This window comes from Scyliorhinus canicula, chromosome 15 (assembly GCF_902713615.1).
Source record: "Scyliorhinus canicula chromosome 15, sScyCan1.1, whole genome shotgun sequence".
NCBI classification, from domain to species: domain Eukaryota; kingdom Metazoa; phylum Chordata; class Chondrichthyes; order Carcharhiniformes; family Scyliorhinidae; genus Scyliorhinus; species Scyliorhinus canicula.
Genome location: NC_052160.1, coordinates 7,188,795 through 7,213,316, shown reverse-complemented (window position 1 = coordinate 7,213,316; position 24,522 = coordinate 7,188,795). Strand labels below are relative to the sequence as shown.

The 24,522-nt window shown below is 48.6% G+C and overlaps 1 protein-coding gene across 5 annotated transcripts in view; it reads right to left on the bottom strand.

Moving 5' to 3' along the window:
• Positions 1–24,522, bottom strand: part of mrtfba (myocardin related transcription factor Ba) — a 268,477-nt gene that overhangs the window by 141,492 nt on the left and 102,463 nt on the right. For 4 of the 5 annotated variants that reach the window (XM_038819577.1, XM_038819581.1, XM_038819579.1 and 1 more), the window contains 2 exons: positions 10,117–10,333; positions 8,932–8,982 (listed from right to left, as the gene is read on the bottom strand). In XM_038819577.1, the coding sequence (XP_038675505.1) occupies positions 8,932–8,982; positions 10,117–10,306 (241 nt within the window). In that variant the 5' untranslated portion in view covers positions 10,307–10,333. The remainder of the gene's footprint in view (positions 1–8,931; positions 8,983–10,116; positions 10,334–24,522) is intronic. The other variant, XM_038819580.1, reaches the window with a different exon arrangement.

Sequence of the window (24,522 nt, the reverse complement as noted above, 5' to 3'; positions counted from 1 at the left end):
CCTACAGTGTCAATGTTCACTGCAACAAATTCTCTCTCAAATGTATAACCTCGACGAGATGGAATGCAGTCATCAACTAATCTGCATTTAATGCAAGGCCACATAGCCAATCCAAACCATAAAAAATCTTCAACATGCAATTAAATAGAACAAAGAACACAGCGCAGGAACAGGCCCTTCAGCCCTCCAAGCCTGCACCAATCACGTGTCCTATCTAGACCAACCGCCTGTATTCTTCTGTGCCTTGTCTGTTCATGTGTCTATCCAGGTCGCTAACATATCTGCCTCAACCACCTCACTTGGCAGTGCATTCCAGGCCACCACCACCCTCTGTGCAAAAAAAAAAACTTCCTCGCACATCTCCAATGAACCTTTCCTCCCTCACTTTGAACTTGTGCCCCCTTGTAATTGTCATTTCCACCCTGGGAAAAAGCCTCCAACTGTTCACCCAATCTATACCCCTAATAATTTTATACACTTCTATCAGGTCGCCCCTCAGCCTCCGAATCTCTCGGGAGAACAATCCCAGTTTATTCAATCTCTCCACATAGCTAATGCCCTCCATACCAGGCAACATCCTGGTAAACCTTTTCTGTACTCTCCCCAAAGCCTCCACATCCTTCTGGTAGTGCGGTGACCAGAATTGGACACAGTATTCCAAATATGGCCCAACCAACGTTCTATATAATTGTAACATAATATTTGAGTTTTTATACTCGATACCCCGTCCTACGAAGGCAAGCATGCCATAGGCTTTCTTTACCACCATTTCCACCTGTGCTGTCACTTTTAAGGATCGGTAGATCTGCATGCCCAGATCCCTTTGTGTCTCTTCTGCTCCTGATGGTTCTGCCATTTATTTTATAGCTCCCACCCAAATTGGATTTATCAAAATGCATGACCTCGCATTTGTCCGATCTGCCATTTCTCTGCCCAATTTTGCAGCCTATCCTGTTGTATTCAGTGACAACCTTTATCACTATCCGCAACACCTGCAATCTTATTATCATTCGCAAACTTGCCAATCAGACCCGCTATGTTTTCTTCCAAGTCATTTATATATATTACAAAGAGCAGAGGTCCCAGAACTGATCCCTGCAGAACACCACTATTTACAGACCTCTATTTGGAAAAACACCCGTTCGCTGCTACCTTCTCTCTTCTATGGCCAAGCCAGTTCTGGATCCATCCAGCCAGTTCATCCCTGACCCTATGTGATTTAATCTTTTGCACCAGCCTTCCATGAGGGACCTTATCAACGGCTTTACTGAAGTCCATGCAGCCAATATCCACAGCCCTTCCCTCGTCAATCATTTTTGTCACCTCCTCAAAAGATTCAATCAAATTAGTGAGGCATGACCTCCCTCGTACAAAACCATGCTATCTGTCACTAATAAGACCATTCACTTCCAAATGTGCATAGATCCTATCCCTGAGAATCTTTTCCAACAATTTCACTATCACCAACATCAAGCTCACTGGCCTATAATTGCCCGGATTATCCTTGCAACCCTTCTTAAATAACGGTACAACATTGGCTGTCCTCCAATCCTCTGGGATCTCACCTGTGGCCAATGAGGACACAAAGATTTCTGTCAGAGGCCCAGCGATTTCATCTCTTGCCTCCCTCAGTAATCTGGAATAGATGCCATCTGGCCCTGGGGATTTGTCTATCTTAACGCTTTTTAACACACCTAACACTTCCTCCCTCATAATAATGACCTGTTCTAAAGTGTTTACACATCCCTCTGAGTCACCACCAATCAATGTGTCCCTTTCCTTTGTGAATACTGATGCAAAATACTCTTTAAGGACCTCACCTACTTCCTCTGGTTCTACACATAATTTGCCTCCTTTCTCCTTGAGTGGACCAACTCTTTCTCTAGCCACCCTCTTGTTCCTAATGGTGCATCATATAATATATGAAAATAAGCTTTGTATTCGAAGCAAAATCCAAATTTAAATAACAACAGTCGTTACTATTTCTTCGATGCAAGTGAGATAAATTGGTGTTTTGCAAAGGTTTTTTCTCCCCAGGACCCACTTTTACTAACCGGCCGACCTTCGCAACCCACGCCGGCCGACGTTCACAAAACACAATTTTTTGCTTACCTTTAATGCACCAGGTGAGCCTGCATGGTCCTCCCGTTCTCACTACAACCAGGTTCACAGTAGGAGAGAGCACATCGGGTGCAGAGTTCAGCCCATTCCTTTGTGCTGTCTTCATCTTTGTGAGGATGGCAATTCCAACATAATGCTCATTTTACTCAGCACTGGATACTCCTCGGAGATGCTACTCCAGAATGTTGACAGCCTCATGGACTTGTGGTGTGCTTTAAGTGTGCTGTCAATGGTGAGGCGCAGAAGCTCAGTCTCTTCATTTGTAGTCCGCTGTAAGTTAATAATTGACTCTGGGGTCTCAGACTCAAAAAGATTTTTCACCCAGCTCTTCTCTTTCAAAATTTGAAATTTCTCCTTTGGGCGGTAACAACAAAAATCAGCGCATCCAGATGCAATTGAATAAGGCTTGCCAGTCTATTTACAGTTCCTATACAACATTCTTTTCTTCTATGTGTTGCAGCAGTGTGGGGTTCATGTCGATGTTTTGGCTTTGTACTCACACCTGCCAAACTTTCAATTACTTTTGGAAAGCATCTATTTCTTCACAATGCCGAAAGCAATCATCATCCTTCCCCTTGCAATTTGAGGTTTCGAATTGAAAAGATGTCTGCCGGCCAAGCTACAGCTAGCATCCAACTCTCATTTGCCAGTACTTTTAGAATCATAGAATTTACAGTGCAGAAGGAGGCCATTCGGCCCATCGAGTCTACACCGGCCCCTTTGGTGCCTCACTTAAGCCCACATAGAACATACAGTGCAGAAGGAGGCCATTCGCCCAGAGTCTGCACCGACCCACATTAAACCCTCGCTTCCACCCTATCCCCGTAACCCAATAACCCCATCTAACCTTTTTTGGACACTAAGGGCAATTTAGTATGGCCAATCCACCTAACCTGCACATCTTTGGACTGTCAGAGGAAACCAGAGCACCCGGAGGAAACCCACGCAGACGTGCAGACTCCACACAGACAGTGACCCAGCAGGGAATCAAACCTGGGACCCTGGGCTGTGACGCAACAGTGCTATCCACTTGTGCTACCGTGCTGCTCATACCTTCACCCTATCCTCATAACCCAGTAACCCCATCTACCCTTTTGGCTCTAAGGGGGAATTTAGCATGTCCAGCTTTAAGAATGCCGGCTGCAACCGTCCTTTGGACACTAAGGGACAATTTAGCGTGGCCAATCCACCTAACCTGCACCTCTTTGTACTGTGGGAGGAAACCAGAGCACCCAGAGGAAACCCAAGCACACACGGGTGAAGTGCAAACTCCACACAGACAGTAACCCAAGGTTGGAATTGAACCCGGGTTACGCAGCAGTGCTAACCACTGTACCACCATGCCGCACATACTTCCCTGCGTATAACACACATGGGTTTTGCATCGGCACAATTAACAAAACAATACCTCAAGAAACCATCTTTAGACTGCTTGGTTCCAATTTCAGTTTCTTCTTATTGGGTTGTTCACCAGAGACCCTGGAGGTCTGTATACAGCTCACACCAGCACAGTTTTGTCCTGCCTTGGTCTCTTCTGAGAAGCAAGCTCTCTCCAGCAGATTCAATTTCAAGATCCTGGCCTGCTCGTGTCTCAGGCCCTCTCTTCCCGATTACAAAATGACCCCATCTTCAGCTTTTCACAGTCCTGTTGCTTGCTTGCTGGCAGCTGCAAAATGGAGAAATCTCTCTCCATGATTTTGCGCCCAAAGCATAGACGTACAGAGCGCATGACATCAGTGTACATGTCGGGTGCATGACCTGCTCTCTGCCACTGCATCTGGGCAGGAAGACTTCAGCATTCGCATTAAAAAGACTGTTGCGGCTGGCATTCTTAAAGCTGGTCGGGGTCGTTGGGCACTTCCCCGGGAACACCACCACCCTCCCAACACCTGCCTGTGAGCCACTATGGGTCGTGACCCCCAGTTTGAAAACCCTGGAGATAAATCATTACATTTGCACTGCATTTCCTACTGGTTCTGGGTGTTTGAACATCAGTGCAGGAAAGTAAGATACCCAGGAGTGAAATAACTTTTGCCAATCTAAAGCTAGTCAATTTCCTAACCAGAGTGAACAACAATTGTTCTGGATATTTCACCAGATCAAACATATATTTCAATGTACACTAACATTACTTTCTACCCATTATATGAAGCACGGGGCTTCAACAAGGGCTAAACCCATAAATTCACCCAGCCAGGGTAAAAAGTACTTGTGCTGCTGGATTTCCAGTCTTTCTTGTCTAAAATCTCTCCTGTTCGACACGTATTCCTGCAAATTGAATGCTGAATCATCAGATCATTCTTCATCAAAAATGCAAACTTTTCTTCAAGAAACCAACGGAGGATGAAATTCAGCGGCTGGTAGGAGATAGCCAGTTCACTATACATCATGCAGGATTTTATACTGAGAAAGGAAAATAACCCGACTGTTTAAACGGTGGCGAATCCACCAAGAATGGTGATAGCCTGTTAAATAGCTGGTGTTCAGATCTGCAACTCAATGTTCAGAAATCCACATGCCTAGAATTAGGTGAATTGAGTGTCTTTCAATAAAGCGACAATCCTTTGTACGAAAACAGCCCCAATGTTGCATAAACATAACATCTGAGAATATTCATTTGAAAATACCCCAACTCTCTTTGTGACAGGGCATTTGTAACTCGCATTAAAGACACATCTTTTATTTTGCAAAACAGTGGCTCTGGTCAATGCAATTTGACCAATTTTGAATTTTACATTTGCAATGATACATGTCATTGAGTGCAAGGTTCATCAAAGTCTGCACCTTCTTTTAGCTTGTGATCATGAGGCTGCAATCTTATACTGTTATTTTAATGAAATCATGCAACCTTTGCATCTTGTTTTGCACACAGCACCACACTTTAAATTGAATTATTGACTTGGCAGCAGAAATAATCACCAACAGTAATCAAGTTATTATTCCCAGATGTCTACAGAATTTTGGTAAATGTATACAAGTATCCTTAAAGCTGTATCAGCTCTAAACTCCCAGAATCAATCAGACACAAACAAAATTCAACGGTTATTGCGGAAAATAAAAGATTGTTATAGTTTGGGGGGGGGGGGGGGGGGGGGGGGTTTAACATGTAAAGAATGGCTAGCTAACAGGAAATCATAGAATAGATCATAAAATTTACAGTGCAGAAGGAGGCCATTTGGAGTCTGCACCGGCCCATCCAAGACCCTATCTAAGCCCATATTTCCACCCTATGCCCATAACCCCATCTAACCTTTTTGGACACCAAGGGCAATTGATCATGGCCAATCCACCTAACCTGCACATCTTTGGACTGTGGGAGGAAACCGGAGCACCCGGAGAAAACTCATGCAGACACTGAGAACGTGCAAACTCCACACAGGCAGTGATCCAAGCCAGGAATCGAACCTGGGACGCTGGAGCAGTGATGCAACTGTGCCGCCCACTGCGCTACCGCGCCGCCCACTGCGTTACCGCGCCGCCCACTGCGCTACCGCGCCCCCCACTGCGCTACCGCGCCCCCCACTGCGCTACCGCGCCCCCCACTGCGCTACCGCGCCCCCCCACTGCGCTACCGCGCCCCCCACTGCGCTACCGCGCCCCCCACTGCGCTACCGCGCCCCCCACTGCGCTCCCGCGCCCCCCCACTGCGCTACCGCGCCCCCCACTGCGCTCCCGCGCCCCCCACTGCGCTACCGCGCCCCCCACTGCGCTACCGCGCCCCCCACTGCGCTACCGCGCCCCCCACTGCGCTACCGCGCCCCCCACTGCGCTCCCGCGCCCCCCACTGCGCTACCGCGCCCCCCCACTGCGCTACCGCGCCCCCCACTGCGCTACCGCGCCCCCCACTGCGCTCCCGCGCCCCCCACTGCGCTCCCGCGCCCCCCACTGCGCTCCCGCGCCCCCCACTGCGCTCCCGCGCCCCCCACTGCGCTCCCGCGCCCCCCCACTGCGCTCCCGCGCCCCCCACTGCGCTCCCGCGCCCCCCACTGCGCTCCCGCGCCCCCCACTGCGCTCCCGCGCCCCCCACTGCGCTCCCGCGCCCCCCACTGCGCTCCCGCGCCGCCCCACTGCGCTACCGCGCCCCCCACTGCGCTACCGCGCCCCCCCACTGCGCTACCGCGCCCCCCACTGCGCTACCGCGCCCCCCACTGCGCTCCCGCGCCCCCCACTGCGCTCCCGCGCCCCCCACTGCGCTCCCGCGCCCCCCACTGCGCTCCCGCGCCCCCCACTGCGCTCCCGCGCCCCCCACTGCGCTACCGCGCCCCCCACTGCGCTACCGCGCCCCCCACTGCGCTCCCGCGCCGCCCACTGCGCTACCGCGCCGCCCACTGCGCTACCGCGCCCCCCACTGCGCTACCGCGCCCCCCACTGCGCTACCGCGCCCCCCACTGCGCTCCCGCGCCCCCCACTGCGCTCCCGCGCCCCCCACTGCGCTCCCGCGCCCCCCACTGCGCTACCGCGCCCCCCACTGCGCTACCGCGCCGCCCACTGCGCTACCGCGCCGCCCACTGCGCTACCGCGCCACCCACTGCGCTACCGCGCCGCCCACTGCGCTACCGCGCCGCCCACTGTGCTACCGCGCCGCCCACTGTGCTAACGCGCCGCCCACTGTGCTAACGCGCCGCCCACTGTGCTACCGCGCCGCCCACTGTGCTACCGCGCCGCCCACTGTGCTACCGCGCCGCCCACTGTGCTAACGCGCCGCCCACTGTGCTAACGCGCCGCCCACTGTGCTAACGCGCCGCCCACTGTGCTAACGCGCCGCCCACTGTGCTCCCGCGCCGCCCACTGTGCTACCGTGCTGCCCACTGTGCTACCGTGCTGCCCACTGTGCTACCGCGCCGCCCACTGTGCTAACGCACCGCCCACTGTGCTAACGCACCGCCCACTGTGCTACCGCGCCGCCCACTGTGCTACCGCGCCGCCCACTGTGCTACCGCGCCGCCCACTGTGCTACCGCGCCGCCCACTGTGCTACCGCGCCGCCCACTGCGCTACCGTGCCGCCCACTGCGCTACCGCGCCACCCACTGCGCTACCGCGCCGCCCACTGTGCTACCGCGCCGCCCACTGCGCTACCGCGCCGCCCACTGTGCTACCGTGCCGCCCACTGTGCTACCGCGCCGCCCACTGTGCTACCGCGCCCCCCACTGTGCTACCGCGCCCCCCACTGTGCTACCGCGCCGCCCACTGCGCTACCGCGCCGCCCACTGTGCTACCGTGCCGCCCACTGTGCTACCGTGCCGCCCACTGTGCTACCGTGCCGCCCACTGTGCTACCGCGCCGCCCACTGCGCTACCGCGCCGCCCACTGTGCTACCGCGCCGCCCACTGTGCTACCGCGCCGCCCACTGTGCTCCCGCGCCCCCCACTGTGCTACCGCGCCGCCCACTGTGCTACCGTGCCGCCCACTGTGCTACCGTGCCACCCACTGCGCTAACGCACCGCCCACTGTGCTACCGCGCCCCCCACTGCGCTACCGTGCCGCCCACTGTGCTCCCGCGCCGCCCACTGCGCTACCGCGCCACCCACTGTGCTAACGCGCCACCCACTGTGCTACCGCGCCGCCCACTGTGCTACCGCGCCACCCACTGTGCTAACGCGCCACCCACTGTGCTAACGCGCCACCCACTGCGCTACCGTGCCGCCCACTGCGCTACCGCGCCGCCCACTGCGCTACCGCGCCCCCCACTGCGCTACCGTGCCGCCCACTGTGCTACCGCGCCGCCCACTGTGCTACCGCGCCACCCACTGTGCTAACGCGCCACCCACTGTGCTACCGCGCCGCCCACTGCGCTAACGCACCGCCCACTGCGCTAACGCACCGCCCACTGTGCTAACGCACCGCCCACTGTGCTAACGCACCGCCCACTGCGCTACCGCACCGCCCACTGTGCTAACGCACCGCCCACTGCGCTACCGCACCGCCCACTGTGCTACCGCGCCGCCCACTGTGCTAACGCACCGCCCACTGTGCTACCGCGCCGCCCACTGTGCTCCCGCGCCGCCCACTGTGCTACCGCACCGCCCACTGTGCTACCGTGCCGCCCACTGTGCTACCGTGCCACCCACTGTGCTACCGCGCCGCCCACTGTGCTACCGCGCCGCCCACTGTGCTACCGTGCCGCCCACTGCGCTAACGCGCCGCCCACTGTGCTACCGTGCCACCCACTGTGCTACCGCGCCGCCCACTGTGCTCCCGCGCCGCCCACTGTGCTACCGCGCCGCCCACTGTGCTACCGTGCCACCCACTGTGCTACCGTGCCACCCACTGCGCTACCGCGCCGCCCACTGTGCTAACGCACCGCCCACTGTGCTACCGTGCCACCCACTGTGCTACCGCGCTGCCCACTGTGCTACCGTGCCACCCACTGTGCTACCGCGCCGCCCACTGCGCTACCGCGCCCCCCACTGCGCTACCGCGCCGCCCACTGCGCTACCGCGCCGCCCACTGCGCTACCGCGCCGCCCACTGCGCTACCGCGCCGCCCACTGTGCTACCGCGCCGCCCACCACAAATGGAGTGTGTGCATAAATGGATCATTTTTTGGTTGGTTAGATATAATGAGTGCTGTGCCACAAGGATCAGTGCTAGGGCCTACACTTTCACAATTTATATAAATGATGAAGGGATGGTTGCTAAATTTGCTGATGACACAAAGATAGGTAGGAAAGTAGGTTGTGAAGAAGGCGTAAGGAGACTATAAAGGGATATACATAGGTTAAGTGAGTGGGCAAAGATCTGTCAAAAGGAGTACAACATGGGAAAATGTGAAATTGTCTATTTTGGCAGGACAAATAAAAATCATATTACCTGAATGGCGAGTGATTGCAGAGCTCGGAGATGTAGAGGGATCTGGTTGCCCTAGCAGGTGAATTGCAGATGGTTAGTATGGAGTACAGCAAATAATTAGGAAAGCTAATAGAATGTAATAAATTATTGCAAGGGGAATAGAATACAAAATTGGGGAAGTTATATTTGAGTTATACAGGGAATTGTTGAGACCACATCTGCAGTACTGTGTAGAGTAGTGATCTCTTTATTTAAGGAAGGATATAAATGAATTGGATAGCAGTTCAGAGAAGGTTTACTAGATTAATATCTGGAATGGGACAGTTATCTTACGAGGGAAGTTTGGACAGGTTAGGTGTGTATTCACTGGAGTTCAAAAGAGGAGATGGCGACTTGATTGAAACATACAAGATCCTGACAGGGTGGATATGGAGAGGGTGTTTCCTCCTGTGGAAGAATCTCGAACTAGATGGTCACTGTTTAAAAATAAGCCATCACCCATATAAGACAAACAGAGAGGAGGAGATTTTTTCTCTCTGAGAGGATTGAGAGTCTTTGAAACTGTCTTCCCCCAAAGGTTAGACAAATCAGAGTCTTTGAATGCGTTGGGCAGAGTGAGATAGATCGTTGATAAGCAAGGGAGGTTATCGGGACTGGAATAGAATTTAGAGATGAGGTTAAAATTAGATCAGCCATGATATTATTGAATGGAGTAGCAGGCTCGAGTGGCCTGTGTGTGCGTGTCTGTGCGTGCGTGTGCGTGCGCGCGTCTGCGTGCGCGTCTGTATGTATGTATATATACATATAATTTTAAAGCCTGAAAATGCCAAATATTCTCCTGATCGCAAGTATTTAAATATCTCCTGTGCAAACATATCGATGCATGTGAACTGGACAGCTTAGCAGAAAATCATACTTCAACAAAATGCTTTTTCTTTACCTGTGTCTAACATGATCCTGATTTGCACGACATATATTTAGTCAGTAATTGGTGAATTTATGGAAGGGAGTGGGAAGAGGAGGAAGAGAGCAACAGATAGGTTTCTGAACTGCAACGGGGACTATGGTACCAGAACAATCACTGTTCTGTAAAAACCTCAAGTGTCATAAATATTACTTGACAACCTCAATAAGGATTTATCGATATTATCTTCACTCTTCCAGATACAGGCAACTGCAGTTGTTTGGCTCTGTTGCAATACTCACCATTCTTCCTCTCGTTCAAAGGAGGTAAGTGCAGATTTGGCTGCAGTGTAAGCTCTTGGAATTCATGGGCAAACATTTCACTTCGAGGGCTTGGGGTGATTAAGCTCTGTAACACTGAATCTTCCAATTCAGATACTTGTATATGATCCATCACACGGAGTAAGATAGCAGGAGCCGTCTGTTGATCCATATTGACTCACAAACTGATGGATTGACCCTGAAAGGGTGAGAAGAATTGGCACATTATTCATCAGGTTTATCAGGTTGAATGTTATTAATTTTCAAGAAACATAATCTGTTGCGTGAGGTTTATTTTGTGTGTTGGAACGCTTGTTTATCATATAGATGAATGGATAGACCTGGTCTACTTCCAATTTATGTTGCACATGCAACATGCACATAAAATAAAGCTGATTATTTTAAAAAATGTATATTCCTTTGCATGCTAGATTGTTTTCGCAACAGGACTCCGTTTTCAAATGTTTTTTATGGGCAAAACTGGATTCCAAAATGATTGAAGAACATATTGGCATTGGATACAAAACAAGAAAATATATGGAAAGAGATTAAATGACTTGCATTTATATAATACCTTTCACATCCTCAGGAGATGTGATTAATACATGATCTAATTTTGAAGTAGAGTTTCAGAGCAAACCATTTGTGCACAGCAAATGACAACTCACATCTGGATGGGTCCATATTGATCAATATGTAGAAATCAATACACAACAAGGTGTGTTATCTAATGTCATATGATCTCATCTAGTTTATTTTAAACGCTATTGCTGAATTCTTTACAAATGCTACTGGTGTTATTTTTTTCATTGTTAACGAAGGTTTGAAGCACCCACACACAGTAAGCAGCCACACACAATAATTTAGCACATTACAGCTACATCCCCCATTTTCCCCTTGTCCAGTAGATAAAAGCCTATTAGTTGTCACACTGACATTGTACCGGTTAAGCTATAGGATTTGACCTGTCCAAAATTATTTACCTTGTAAAGAACAATAAAGTCAATTTGTGCTCTTCTCTAAGCCATAAAAAAATCAGCTCCCACGTGAACTCCGAAGGCCAGCATTTGTTGCCCATCCATAACTGTCCTTGAACTGAGTGACTCACTAGGCCATTTCAGACAGCAGTTGAGAGTTAATCACATTGCCTTGGGTGTGGAGTCACATGTAGGTCAGATGAGTAAGGATGCCAGGTTTTCTAAAGGAAATTAGTGAATTAAATGGACTTTCAGTTCCAGATTTCTTAAAATCATAGAATTTACAGTGCAGAAGGAGGCCAATTGACCCATCGAGTCTGCACCGGCCCTTGGAAAGAGCACCCTACCCCCGTGACTCAGTAACCCCACCTAATCGTTTTTGGACACCAAGGGCAATTTAGGATGGCCAATCCACCTAATCTTTGGACTGTGGGAGGAAACCAGAGCAACCGGAGAAAACTCATGCAGACACGGGGAGAACGTGCAGACTCCGCACATCCAGTGACCCAAGCCAGGAATCGAACCTGGGACCCTGGAAGTGTGAAGCAAGTGTGCTAACCACTGTGCTACCATGCTGCCCATGAAATGTTAATTCCACCAGCTGCCATGTTCCTGAAGCATTGGGCTGGGCCTCCGGATTACTGGTCCAGTCACATTGCCGGTCAGTATGCCACCATCTTCCCCCAACTCAACCATGGTCATTTTATTCTCTTCTACAACTCACCTTGCACTCTCCCTCAATCAATCACTTACCTTCATTTTTGAATCCCAGGAAAGCTCTAACTCTCGCTCCCACCCTGGCCATACCCCAGTACAGCCGCCATCTTGAATCCCAAGTCCAAGTGGTGCACAAAATGCAGAATTGGTTTAGTTCCCACCACACTCGGGCAGTCCATTCCAGACCTCAACCACTCACTGTGCAAAAACGTTTCGTTCTCATCACTTCTGCTAATTACTTCAAATTTGTCATAAGAACAGAAAATGCTGGAAAAGCTGTGCCCTCTCATTCTCAATCTTTTTGAGCAGAGCAGTTTCTTCCTATCTATTCTGTCCAGACCAGACATGATTTTGAATCTCTATTAAATCCACTCTTTACCCAACTTCTTCAATTTATCTTCATACACTTCCACTGAAGTTTGTCATCCCTAGAACCTTTACTCGTAAACCTTTTCTGCACTACATCAGAATCAGCCTGGAATACGAAGGTAACGATGTAGCTTCTTCAGTCCTACCACTATCATGCATCTCCTTAAATCCGTCTCCCCACCTCCACCAAAGTGCGAAGTGCTAATGAACTTCTGTCACCAATTGAAACCATCTCTGCCACATTGCTTCATTTGTTAACCATGCCAAGCTTTTCCCAAGGTTCCTGCATGAGATAAAGAAGTTTAAAAAAAAATCACAAATGACATCCTTTACAACTGCAAAATATCCTTCCACATCCTTCTCGAACCCTGCTTTTGACTCAATTCTATAGTCCTCCAAGGTCTCGCTGTAATAGTCAGCTAAATTGGACTGCCTTCATCCAGACTAGTGTTAATAGAGTGTAGATTGTATATTACTAGATTATTGTTTATTACAGGAATAAATGAGGGGAAGCATGGTGGTGCAGTGGTTAGCATGGGGGCCTCACGGCTCCGAGGTCCCAGGTTCAATCCCGGCTCTGGGACACTGTGTGGAGTTTGCACATTCTCCCCATTTGTGTGGGTTTCGCCCCCACAACCCAAAGATGAAAATGAAAATTGCTTATTGTCATGAGTAGGCTTCAATGAAGTTACTGTGAAAAGCCCCTAGTCGCCACATTATGGCGCCTGTTCGGGGAGGCTGGTACGGGAATCGAACCATGCTTCTGGCCTGCTTTAAAAGTCAGCGATTTAGCTCAGCGAGCTAAATAAGCCCCTATAATAACAATCTTTTATTGTCACAAGTATGAAGTTATAGTGAAAAGCCCCTAGTCGCCACATTCCGGCGCCTGTTCGGGTAAGCTGGTACAGGAATTGAACCCGCGCTGCTGGCCTTGTTCTGCATTACAAACCAGCTGTCTAGCCCACTGGGCTAATGTGCAGGGTAGGTGGATTGGCCACGCTAAATTGCCCTTTAACTGGAAGAAATGAATTGGGTACTCTAAATGTATGGGGGAAAAAACTAAAAGAAAACACTAGTGTAAATAAAAGTTGACTTTGTTAATGAACTTAGCTTCTGTGGTGTTTGTGAATACTACAACACCCGTACTGACAACAAAATCACAAAAATCACCACAATTGTCCCTGCTTTCTCACTGCATAGACTGTTTATCATTGGCAGGAGCAGAGACAGCAGGAGCCAGGATAGAGGAGCCCAAGGAGTGCCGAGCACAGTGAAAATTAAGGGAGCAGGGAGCATACTGGATGGAGCACGAGGAAAGAAGCAGCATGGGGACAGTAGAACATGGGAGAAACCAGATGCTCATGGGGAGCAAAACAAGGAGAAGGCAGGAATACAAGATAGCAGAGCATGCCTCTGACCACAGCACACTTACCCCTGACTGTGGACACAGCTGTACTGCTCACCCTGCAAGGCTGGCCCTGCATCGCAGACCCATGGAAGGTCTCAGCATGCCCCCAGGGTTCCGCAGACATCAACTTGAGAACGACTGCTATGGAGATCTCCGTTTACTGCACTGACCACCAAAGAAACCAACTACTAACAACAGGCACTGTGACCTTTTCAAAAGTGTCAATCAGAAGAGCAATTTAACCCAGGTGACTTTCACATAGGAGGGACTGAATTAGATTTTACAATCTGAGGAATGGCCAGCAAATACATGTAAGTAACTCAGCCAATATTTCGCTATGCTTCTGATATATAGAGGCATCAGAGCACTGAAACACTCAACTCGTCAGGTGAGTAGTTAACAGTAATTAATTGCACTTTCACAAAGTGCAAAAAGCTTATTGAATTGCCCAAAATAGCTGGCATGTTTAATATGTTATAATCAGCACCTTTGTAATTGACACCAATGGTAATGATAATTGGTTAGTACCATTTGCTCTACTTAGGCTGTTGCCTGGGAGTAGTGTGGATGTGTTAATGGTGGGTGCTGTAGTATTAAATTTGCTCAAGTCATCCAAATCTATATTTCAATTATGCAACGGCCTCATTATTTTCCAGCAATATTAAGAAAAACATCTCGTTGGTGCTTGAACAGTTTATATTAGTGGTTGCTATGCAGCATATTTTGCTTTTGAAGTTTCAAGGACAGAAACCAGTGCTCAGAATGACAGTGCAACAGTAGATTTAGATTTTGACAAACCCGGAGAAGACGCTGCCAAACTATCAAACACATTGTAAAAAATGCTGACTTTCACATGAACTCATTAGTTAAACTCTCTTTGCACCACCTTGATCTGGTTTACTGCAAGGTAGATCAATTTTGCATTACCCTTCTCAACTGAGGGACACAAAATCATTGTAGTTTTTTGAGAAAAAAAGTGTGAAATAAACATTTTATTTTAAGCAAGGCAAAAAGGTTTTTCAATATTGAGTCCAATTTTTAAATGTAAAATTTCCGTCTGGAGGAAACCTTGCCAATTTCTTTCAATAACTATCTAATTAAACTGAAACATCCACAGACAGTGTTTGGCACTCACTGACAGTTTGTCTCTTGTAGTAAGATCTTGTATCATAACGCTAAAGTCCCTGAACTTCACTCATCACATCACAGAATTCACAGTTGTTTTATTTTTGATTTTTCAGTAACAAAAACCACATTAAAATAAGGTTATGCAGTGAACAGCTCAAATGCCAGCTCCTCACCTAGTGGAGTGGTGTCACGACAACAATCTTTCTCTCTCTATGCCAGCAAGACTAAAGAGTTAGTCATCGTACACACCCCTGTCAGCCTCAACGGGGCCGAGGTGGAGATGGTTGACAGAATCAAGTTCCTGGATGTGCACATCACCAAAGATCTGTTCTGGTCCACCCACGTTGATGCTACCACCAAGAAAGCACAACAGCACCTATACTTCCTCAGGAAACTAAGGAAATTCGGTATGTCCACATTGACTCTTACCAACTTTTACAGGTGCGCCATAGAAAGCATCCTATCTGGCTGCATCAAAGTCTGGTATGGCAACTGCTCAGCCCAAGTCCGCAAGAATCCTCAGAGAGTCGTGACCACGGCCCAGTCCATCACACAAACCCACCTCCCATCCATTGACTCTGTCTATACCACCCGCTGCTTTGGGAAAGCGGGCAGCATAATCAAAGATCCCTCTCACCCGGCTTACTCACTCTTCCAACTTCTTCCATCGGGCAGGAGATAGAAAATGCTGAGAACACGCACAGATTCAAAAACAGCTTCTTCCCCGTTGTTACCAGACTCCTCAACAATCCTCTTATGGACTGACCTGATTAATACTACACTCCTGTATGCTTCACCCGGTGCCGGTGTCTATGTATTTACAGTGTGTACCTTGTGCTGCCCTATTACCTATTTTCTTTTCCAAGTACTAAATGATCTGTTTGAGCAGAAAAATACTTTTCACTGAACCTCAGTACATGTGACACTAAACAAATCCAATCCAATACCCTTAAAAACAAAACTCCAGCCTTCAAAAAAATTATAAGCAAGATAAAACATCCTCACTGCACATATAATCCATCAATAGAAAAGTGATTACTTAATAAAAGTCACTTCAGGATTTATAACTGGATTGGGCACAGTCTGTGCAATATTTACAGGATTTCCATTAACCAGGCTCAAATTAGAAATGGCACAATGTCACGCAATCTCATTTACAAACCAATAAAGTAGTAATTTGCATTTATATAATGCCTTTCATGACTCCTGGACATCCCAAAGCACCTCACTGCCAATGAAGTGTAGTCACTGTTGGAATGTAGGAAACACAACAGCCAATAATTACAGAAAGGTTCCATAAACAGTAATGTGACAATTACCGGATCAACTATTTTGGTTATGTTGGTTGAAGGATAAACATTGACCAGGACAATGGGAGGACTCCCCTAAGCTTATTTGCATTGCGCTTCTTCACGTATACCCGAGAGGGCAGACAGATTCTCGGTTTAATATTTGATCCAAAAGATGGCACTCCCAGTAGCGCAGTTCTCTCCCAGTGTTGCACTGGGATTACTAATGCAGATTTAGTACTCAAATATCTGGAATGAGTTAGGGGCGGCATGTGGTGCAGTGGTTGAGGTGTTGGGTATGCTGGATCTGCGAGGACTGCGTTTACCATAGCAGTGAGAGAGACAGGCTTCCAACACTCGAATAAACGCAACTCTATTTTGTTGAACTCTTAACTATTAAACATACTTTAACTGTGGGTTGACACTATGCTGAGTTGACTGGAGACCTGAGGCTAACCTGACCAGACTATCTTACTACCACATGGTGGATGTTCTCGTTGTTGCTCACAGGCTCGGACTGTCTCAGAAGCTGCATCCCAAATAGAGCGGGAAAACTAGTGCCCTCTGGCTTTATAGTGGCCGTGTCCTGTCTGGTGATTGGCTGCTGTGTTCTGTATGTTCATTCGTCATCCTGTGTGTCAAACAATGTCTGTCTGTGCACCATCATATACTTGTTTCATAGAATTTACAGTGCAGAAGGAGGCCATTCGGCCCATCGAGTCTGCACCGGCTCTTGGAAAGAGCACCCTACCCAAGGTCAACACCTCCACCCTATCCCCACAACCCAGCAACCCCACCCAACACTAAGGGCAATTCTGGACACCAAGGGCAATTTATCATGGCCAATCCACCTAACCTGCACATCTTTGTGACTGTGGGAGGAAACCGGAGCACCCGGAGGAAACCCACGCACACACGGGGAGGACGTGCAGACTCCGCACAGACAGTGACCCAAGCAGGAATTGAACCTGGGACCCTGGAGCTGTGAAGCGATTGTGCTATTCACAATGCTACCGTGCAGCCCTGTGTGTATATTATGTTATATTATGACAGTGGTTCGCACTGGGACTGCGGCGCTGAGGACCCGGGTTCGAATCCCGGCCCTGGGTCACTGTCTGTGTGGAGTTTGCACATTCTCCCCATGTCTGAGTGGCTTTCACCCCCACAACCCAAAGCTGTTCAGGGTAGGTGGATTGGCCATGCTAAATTTCCCCTTAATTGGAAAAAGAAAATTAATTGGGTACTCTAAATTTTACAAAAAAAAATCTGGAATGAGATTCAAGTTCATTACCCAAGAGGCAAAATGACCATGGCTGAGCCACAGAATGGAAATGATCCAAGGTTCAGCGAAAAGCCAGGGTACCCAAGAAGTATCGTTCCCAATGACTTTGACAATGAATAAGTTACAGTTTATCACATATCTTAAGGTCCATGATACCACAGCACAAAAGCACGCCGAGTGTTAAATTTAAATCCTTTAGTGGCTGTGATAATGTGACATTGGCGCAGCAGCAATTGTCTAATGTTGATTGGAACAATAGTCAAGCTTACAGGTGCTGGATGTTCCTGACTCTGGTTCAAGTGAAAAGTATTTCAATGTCCAGTGTCAGTATCTACTTAAAAGTCCTATCAGCACAAAACAAAATAAAAAACATTTGAGGATTTAATAAGCTACTCAAGCTTGACTCTCTTTTTTTGAATTAATTACTGTTTTGGAACTAGACCCGGGTACAATTCTGGCCTTGGGTGACTGTGAAGTTTGCACTTTCTCCCTGTGGCAGCGTGGGTTTGCTCCGGTTTCCTCCCACAGTCCAAAGATGTGCAGATTAGGTGGAGGAGCCATGCTAAATTACCCCATTGTGCCCAGTGATGTGCAGGTTAGGTGGAGGAGCCATGCTAAATTGCCCCATGGTGCCCAGTGATGTGCAGGTTAGGTGGAGGAGCCATGCTAAATTGCCCCATGGTGCCCAGTGATGTGCAGGTTAGGCGGGGTTACGGGGATAGGGCAGAGCTGTGGACCTAGATAGGGCGCTCTTTCAGGGGGTCGGTGCAGACCCGATGGCCGAATGGCCTCCTTCTGCATTACAGGGATTCTGTCTCAAGATTGGCTACTATCTTCAATGCACGAGATGGAGTGGACAGTAGAAGCATTTGCAGTTTATATTATTGCTTTTAGTCAGGGAGAAAGCAATTAGGAAAAACCTTCTCATTCCAGCTCTTGGAACCCTGCCATATTGGCTATCAAACCTGGAAAATGACCAACTTATTTGACATCAGTAACGAGTCTGAGTCATTGAGTACTTTCATAGGTTGCAGTTATTTTACAGAAATAACTCTGCAGAGACTTTGCGAGACAGCTGGTCTGGGGTAGCACTAAAGTTCTGTAACTACCCAAGAAAAGCTCTCCCATGGTTCAATAGGTCGACATAGCCTTAGCCCTTTGGTGGCAAGGTCCAAAGCTCAATCCTGATAATTACCGAGCCATCTGTTCCTGACCAGGACAGCAGCTCGGACATGTGGCCTGTGTCTTGGAGGTGGAGGTGTTGAGGGGGAGAGAGAGAGAGAGAGAGAGAGAGAGAGAGAGAGAGAGAGAGAGAGAGAGAGAGAGAGAGAGAGAGAGAGAGAGAGAGAGAGAGAAGGAGGAGATATGCCTCTGATTGGATGCAATACACTCCATGACTGACCCGTTTGGCAGCACATGACAGGGTGGCACAGTAGCGCAGTGAATAGCATTGTGGCTTCACAGCGCCAGAGTCCCAGGTTCGATTCCCCATTGGGTCACTGTCTGTGAGGTGTCTGCACGTACTGCCCGTGTCTGCGTGGACTTCCTCCGGGTGCTCCGGTTTCCTCCCACAGTCCAAAGATGTCCAGGTTAGGTGGTTTGGTCATCCTAGAACTGTCCTTAGTGTCCAAAAAGGTTAGGAGGGGTTATTGGGTTATGGGGATAGTGTAGAAGTGCAGACTCGATGGGCCGAATGACCTCCTTCTGCATTGTATGTTCTATGCTCTATGTCTGGGCTCAGGTCTGAAAAATGCCAATTTGGGCTATCGCTATGTGGAGAAGGAAATCCAGGTTGTTACGATCCCAGTTGAAGTTATAACTTTTGTTTTTATTCATTTTTTACGGGATGTGCGTGCCGCTGGCTAGACCAATATTTGTTGCCCATCCCTAATTGCCCTACAGAGGTGGTGGTGAGCTGCCTCTTGAACCACTGCATTTCATGTGGTGTAGGTACGTTTACTGTGTTATTAGGGAGGGAGTTCCAGGATTTTGGCCCAGTGACAAAGTGAAGGAACGGCGATATATTTCCCAGTCAGGGTGGTGAGTGACTTGGAGGGGAACCTCCAGGTGGTGGTGTTCCCTTGTATCTGCTACCTATGTCCTTCTAGAATTCTAGATGGTAGTGGTCGTGGGTTGAGAAGGAGCTGCCTAAGGAGCCTTGGTGAGTTCCTGCACTGCATCTTGTAGATGGTACACACGGCTGTGCGGTGGTGGAGGGAGTAAATGTTTGTGAAAGGGGTGCCAATCAAGCGGGCTGCTTTGTCCTGGATGGTGTTGAGCTTCTTGAGTGTTGTTGGAGTTGCACTCATCCAGGCAAGTGGGGAGTATTCTATCACACTCCTGACTTGTGCCTTGTAGATGGTGGACAGGCTTTAGGGTGTCAGGAGGGAAGTTGTTCATCACAGAATTCCTAGCCTCTGATCTGCTCTTATAGCCACAGTATTTATTTGGCGAGTCCAGTTCAGTTTGTGGTCAATGATAACCCCCAGAATGTTTAGAGTGGGGGATTATGTGATGGCTAGTCCATTGAATGTCATGTGGTGATTGTTTGATTCTCTCTTATTAGAGATGGTCATTGCCTGGCACTTGTCAGCCCAAGCCTGTACATTGTCCAGGTCATGCTGCATTTAGACATGGACTGCTTCATTATCGGAGTCGTCGCAAATTCTGCTAAACATCATGCAGTCATCCGCAAACATCCCAATTTCTTGGATGGAAGGTCGTTGATAAAGAAGCTGAAGATGGTTGAGCCCAGGACACGACCCTGAGGAACTCCTGCAGTGATGTCCAGGGACTGAGATTATTAAATGTGAAAACTTGAATTATTATACAATACTCCTTTACTCCCTCCCTCCCTTCCCCCCCCCCCCCCCCCCCCCCCGCAGTTTAACAGAGACACATCAATATTAAGATTAACACAGATTACAAAGTACATTTTAAGCTATAATGTCCCATTAACACAAAGTCTTATTTAAGCACACAGACTGGCTGTAGTCAAATACACACACTCTGCTCTGAACCCAAGTTATTGCCTGTGGTTATCTTCATAGAATCCCTCCCAGATGAATGTCATATGAGAGCTTCCAAACTCCAAATACATGCTTTAAACTCTTGTCTCGTATTAATAATAATGCTTTCCCATGGCGGTTTGAATTCCGAAATCCAGACTAAGTTTTCCAAATTACATTTTTAAACAAAGATTCCGCTCCACTGTGAACAGCGAATCCGGTCTAGGAATTAACAACCCTTTTAGGATTTATTTGTCTTGACCGCTGTGCAAACTGCTCACAATTGCTTTAACTCTCAATTCCCAGACTGTATGACAATGGCATCAAACATTTGTTTTACCTTTGATGGCTGCTGTCCGACTTTGAAACTTGGGCACGATTTGACCACTCGTTGCACCTGGTGCGGATCTGGGTGCGCCGCCTAACTAGCGGAAAAGGACAAAATCGAGGTTTGCGCCTGGCGACCTGGCTGCATAAGCATTGTTGGTCTTTCGAGCAAATGACTGACAGCATGTGCCATAGGAGACTCTTGTCTCAAGAAAGACATATTGTGGCATCTGTGCCATGACCTTGCGAACTTGGCAGCATGTGAAGGAAGCTGACACTCCCGCCGGTGGCCATTAAGATCACTGCAGCATTTAACGCTTATGACACTGGTTCATTGCAGGACTTGAGCGGGAACTTGTGTGGCATTTCACAAGCTACAGCCCACAAGTACATCCGTGATGTCACGGATGTCCTGTATGCCTGGGCAGCTGACTGTAGCAACTTTGAGTTGGACCAAGCCCACCAAGATGCCTGGGCTGCAGGATTCTCTGCCATCACCAGGATGTCCCAGGTAATTGAATGACACAGTTGATGCCTTGCACGCACTGGGCATCAGGAATGCCCTTCATTAACAGAAAGGGTCTCCACTCCCTGGATGTTCAACTTATGTGCGACCACCTCCTCAAGATCACGCATGCGTACACACGCTTCGCAGGGAGCATGCATTACAGCTACATCCTGGGACACCCAGAGATCCCCGGCATCTTCGAGGACCACCCGAGGATGACATGTTGGCTCATGGGGATAAGGGGTACCTAACGAGGTCCCGGCTGACAACAGTGTAGAGGCCGGAGACATAGGCGGGGACCATGCATTGACCTGCCCCCCTGCCCCCTCCCCACCCGGGTCTCCTCATTTGTGGTGCTGCGCTTTCCACAGCAGCAAAGCAACATGCTGGAAGAGGATGTAGAGGGGGGATCATGCGATCTTGCCTGAGGAGGTGGATCAGGAGAGGATGGTGGATGAACCTGGGAAGGACGCAGTGATGGAGTCGGAGTGGAGGACAGGCGGCAGCAAGGGTTTGGCATGCCCGAAGGACGAGGGAGGCCGTCATGCTTGCCCAATACTTTTGTCAGTCAACTCACCCTCTTCCCCCGTCCCATTCCCCTCCAATTCCTTGACCCTCCCACCCTCCGGAGGTCAACACAGGATGGGGAGTGCAGGCAGGCCTGCTGTGATGATCAACATGACAGAGGCTTTGCATGCATCGGGTACAACATGTTTTAATAGTGAATATTTGACATTTGCATTCCTCTTAGCTACACAGTGACCCCCTCACCCTTCTTGATCTTACGTCGTCTAGTGTTACATCTAGGTGTGTCTCTAAGAAGCATATTAGAGGTAAGGCAGGAGGCTTTCTGCACTCCGTGATCTTTCTGCCCATGGCGGATGTGCGGATGTCCTCCGGTGGGTCTGGAGTTGTCGGAAGGCCCCAACCGACGTAGCGGTTTCACTGGCATTGCTTGCCACCCTGCTCTGCCCACTGCCCTGAGATGCATCAGTGTCAGGAGAGGGGGAGATTTGGAAGAACTGGGTATCGCCTTCATCTCCGTGATGGCAGGCCATGGGTTGGCCTCCAGCATATTCTCCCCCCGACGGTGCTGGTAGGACCCAGAGGGTCTCCATGAGATTCCAGAGGGAGCTCTGCTAGTCCTGGTGGTTTCTCATTGGCTGCACCATGGTGTCAACGCCTTCAGCGATGGTCTCATGCTCTGCAATGTCCTGGCAATGTTCATCTGCATTTAGGACAGAATGTCAAGGCCTTCAGCCATGGCAATCATGGTAATCACAGACTGCGCCATGCCATGACACTTAAAAATTCTGCTAAATCGTACCCATGGTTATTACAATTGTCTCTTTAACGCAGAACACTTCATTTACTCTGCCTTGAATTCTCCTGAACCATACCTTGCTGTCTGTTCACCTAACTCCAGACTTCTTGGACACTTCTCTTCTTTTCTCTAGTTTCTTTAATCAGCTGGACTTTAGATTTGCAGCAACTGTTTTCTTAAACATTGCTCCATAGTATGGCTTTTCTTCTAGCAAGGCCGAGAGAGATGATCCCTCTCGAGCCTTCTAAAACCAACTGCTTCTAGCAGAGTGGAGAGACATGCCTTCTCTCTCACTAGCGATCTCCAACTGCAATAAAATTCGCTAAACTAAAACCGAAAAGCTTCTCTACCTCAGGGATTGCAGCACTTCAAGAATTGAACTCGCCACCACCTTCTGAAAGGCAACTAGGGATGGGCAAAAAAATGCTAGCCTAACCTGCGACATCCACATCCTGTAAATGAATAGAAAGCAAACACTGCTGGTTTATTTATTTTTCATGCCATAGCCTTCTCTAAGCACAATAGAAACACAGTTGGGAATTAACAATTCCAGCTGTTGTTTTTAAATTAAGTTTGTGTTTTGAGAAAAAATAGGTTTTAGTGTTTTGAAGTTTTTGCTTTCCTTTCAGCAGATCATTCAATCTGCGATCAATTGCCATGAGCAAAATGTCTTTTGAAATATTTTGGCACCACTCCCACCAGAATCTGATCCAGGCACAAAAATACTTAGACTTCCAGATGAACTTTAAGCTGACACAACTGCCGTGATTTCTAACTGGTGACATCATCTCGCCAGCTCTGCCTCTTCCAGAGGTGTCTGAATGCGTTGGGTAAGTGCAGGGTCTTTGCAGAATTTGGCGACATGGAAAAGAGGGCAGGAATTCAGCAGAACCAAACCCCCCACCCCCAACAAGCTTTAAATCACATTAATTTAGAAATTTGCGGTGCAGCTTTCATTGCAGCTAAAACAAAATTGGAGAACTTCTGTATAATTATTAACTCCCTCACTTAGCCCTCTAGCCAACCAACCCACACACTGCATCTTTTAAATTTAGTATGTTTCTCCTTTGTAGCCAGAGGTAATTTCAAGCCAATTACTATACAGTTAACTTCTATCTGCCTCAGTAACGAGCCAAAACCCCAAGCAACCCTGGTGTATTAAATTACACACATCAAAAGCACGAGCGAACAAGCTATATTGTTGCACCAAAAGATAATAGATCTGCAGGATACAGCTCAACTTTCCAGCCTCCAAGCCTTTTCTCTTCAAAATATCATTTCCTGACAACATTCATTCTTAAGTAGTTACGGTCCACTGAAATTTGCAAGATATTCACAAGTAATTCACAGGTCATTTAATAAGAGTAATTCTCCCTAGAATGCCACCACATGGGGCTGGGTGTCCCTGATCTTTTCCTTACAGAGTTGGGGTAGGATGCAAATCCTGACCCTGCCCAGGTTCCTGGGTCAAGGGTGATAATCATGGCAGGCTGAGGTGGATTCTCACCAGAGACCCAGGAAGGTAAAGGTGTAATAGGATTAAGCTCATAGGAACTGGATCAAAGGTAAATTAAAGTGAGCACAGGGTCCTAAATGCTGGTCCAAGCATACACTGAAGAGCTCAGTTTCAGGGCATCAGCAGGTGAGGCACTGTGTTGACTTGGACTTCGGGTTATTCACATTGCTACCCCTAGCTTACATAGTTCCCTTGGGAGTCCCAGAGAACAGAAGTAACAGGGACAGATAAGAGAAAAATGGGGGTAGAAACCTAGATCCCTTCAGCATTTGCATGCACTAGATGGGATAGAAAGGCCAGTGATGGTCCCAACAAGGGCAGAAAAGTAAGAAAGGTTATGCCATAAAGCAAGACACTGTTAGGCCTCAATCACCCGATTTCACCCCTTTTACCACAGCTATCCTGGCTGGTATAGAAGATTCATCCAAAATCAGAGAGAGAAGAGCACTCTCCAAAAGGGTTTTCAGTCACTTCTCTCTTGACGTCATGCAGAACATTTAACAGCATAGAGCTAGACAATATTGTATATTGTCCT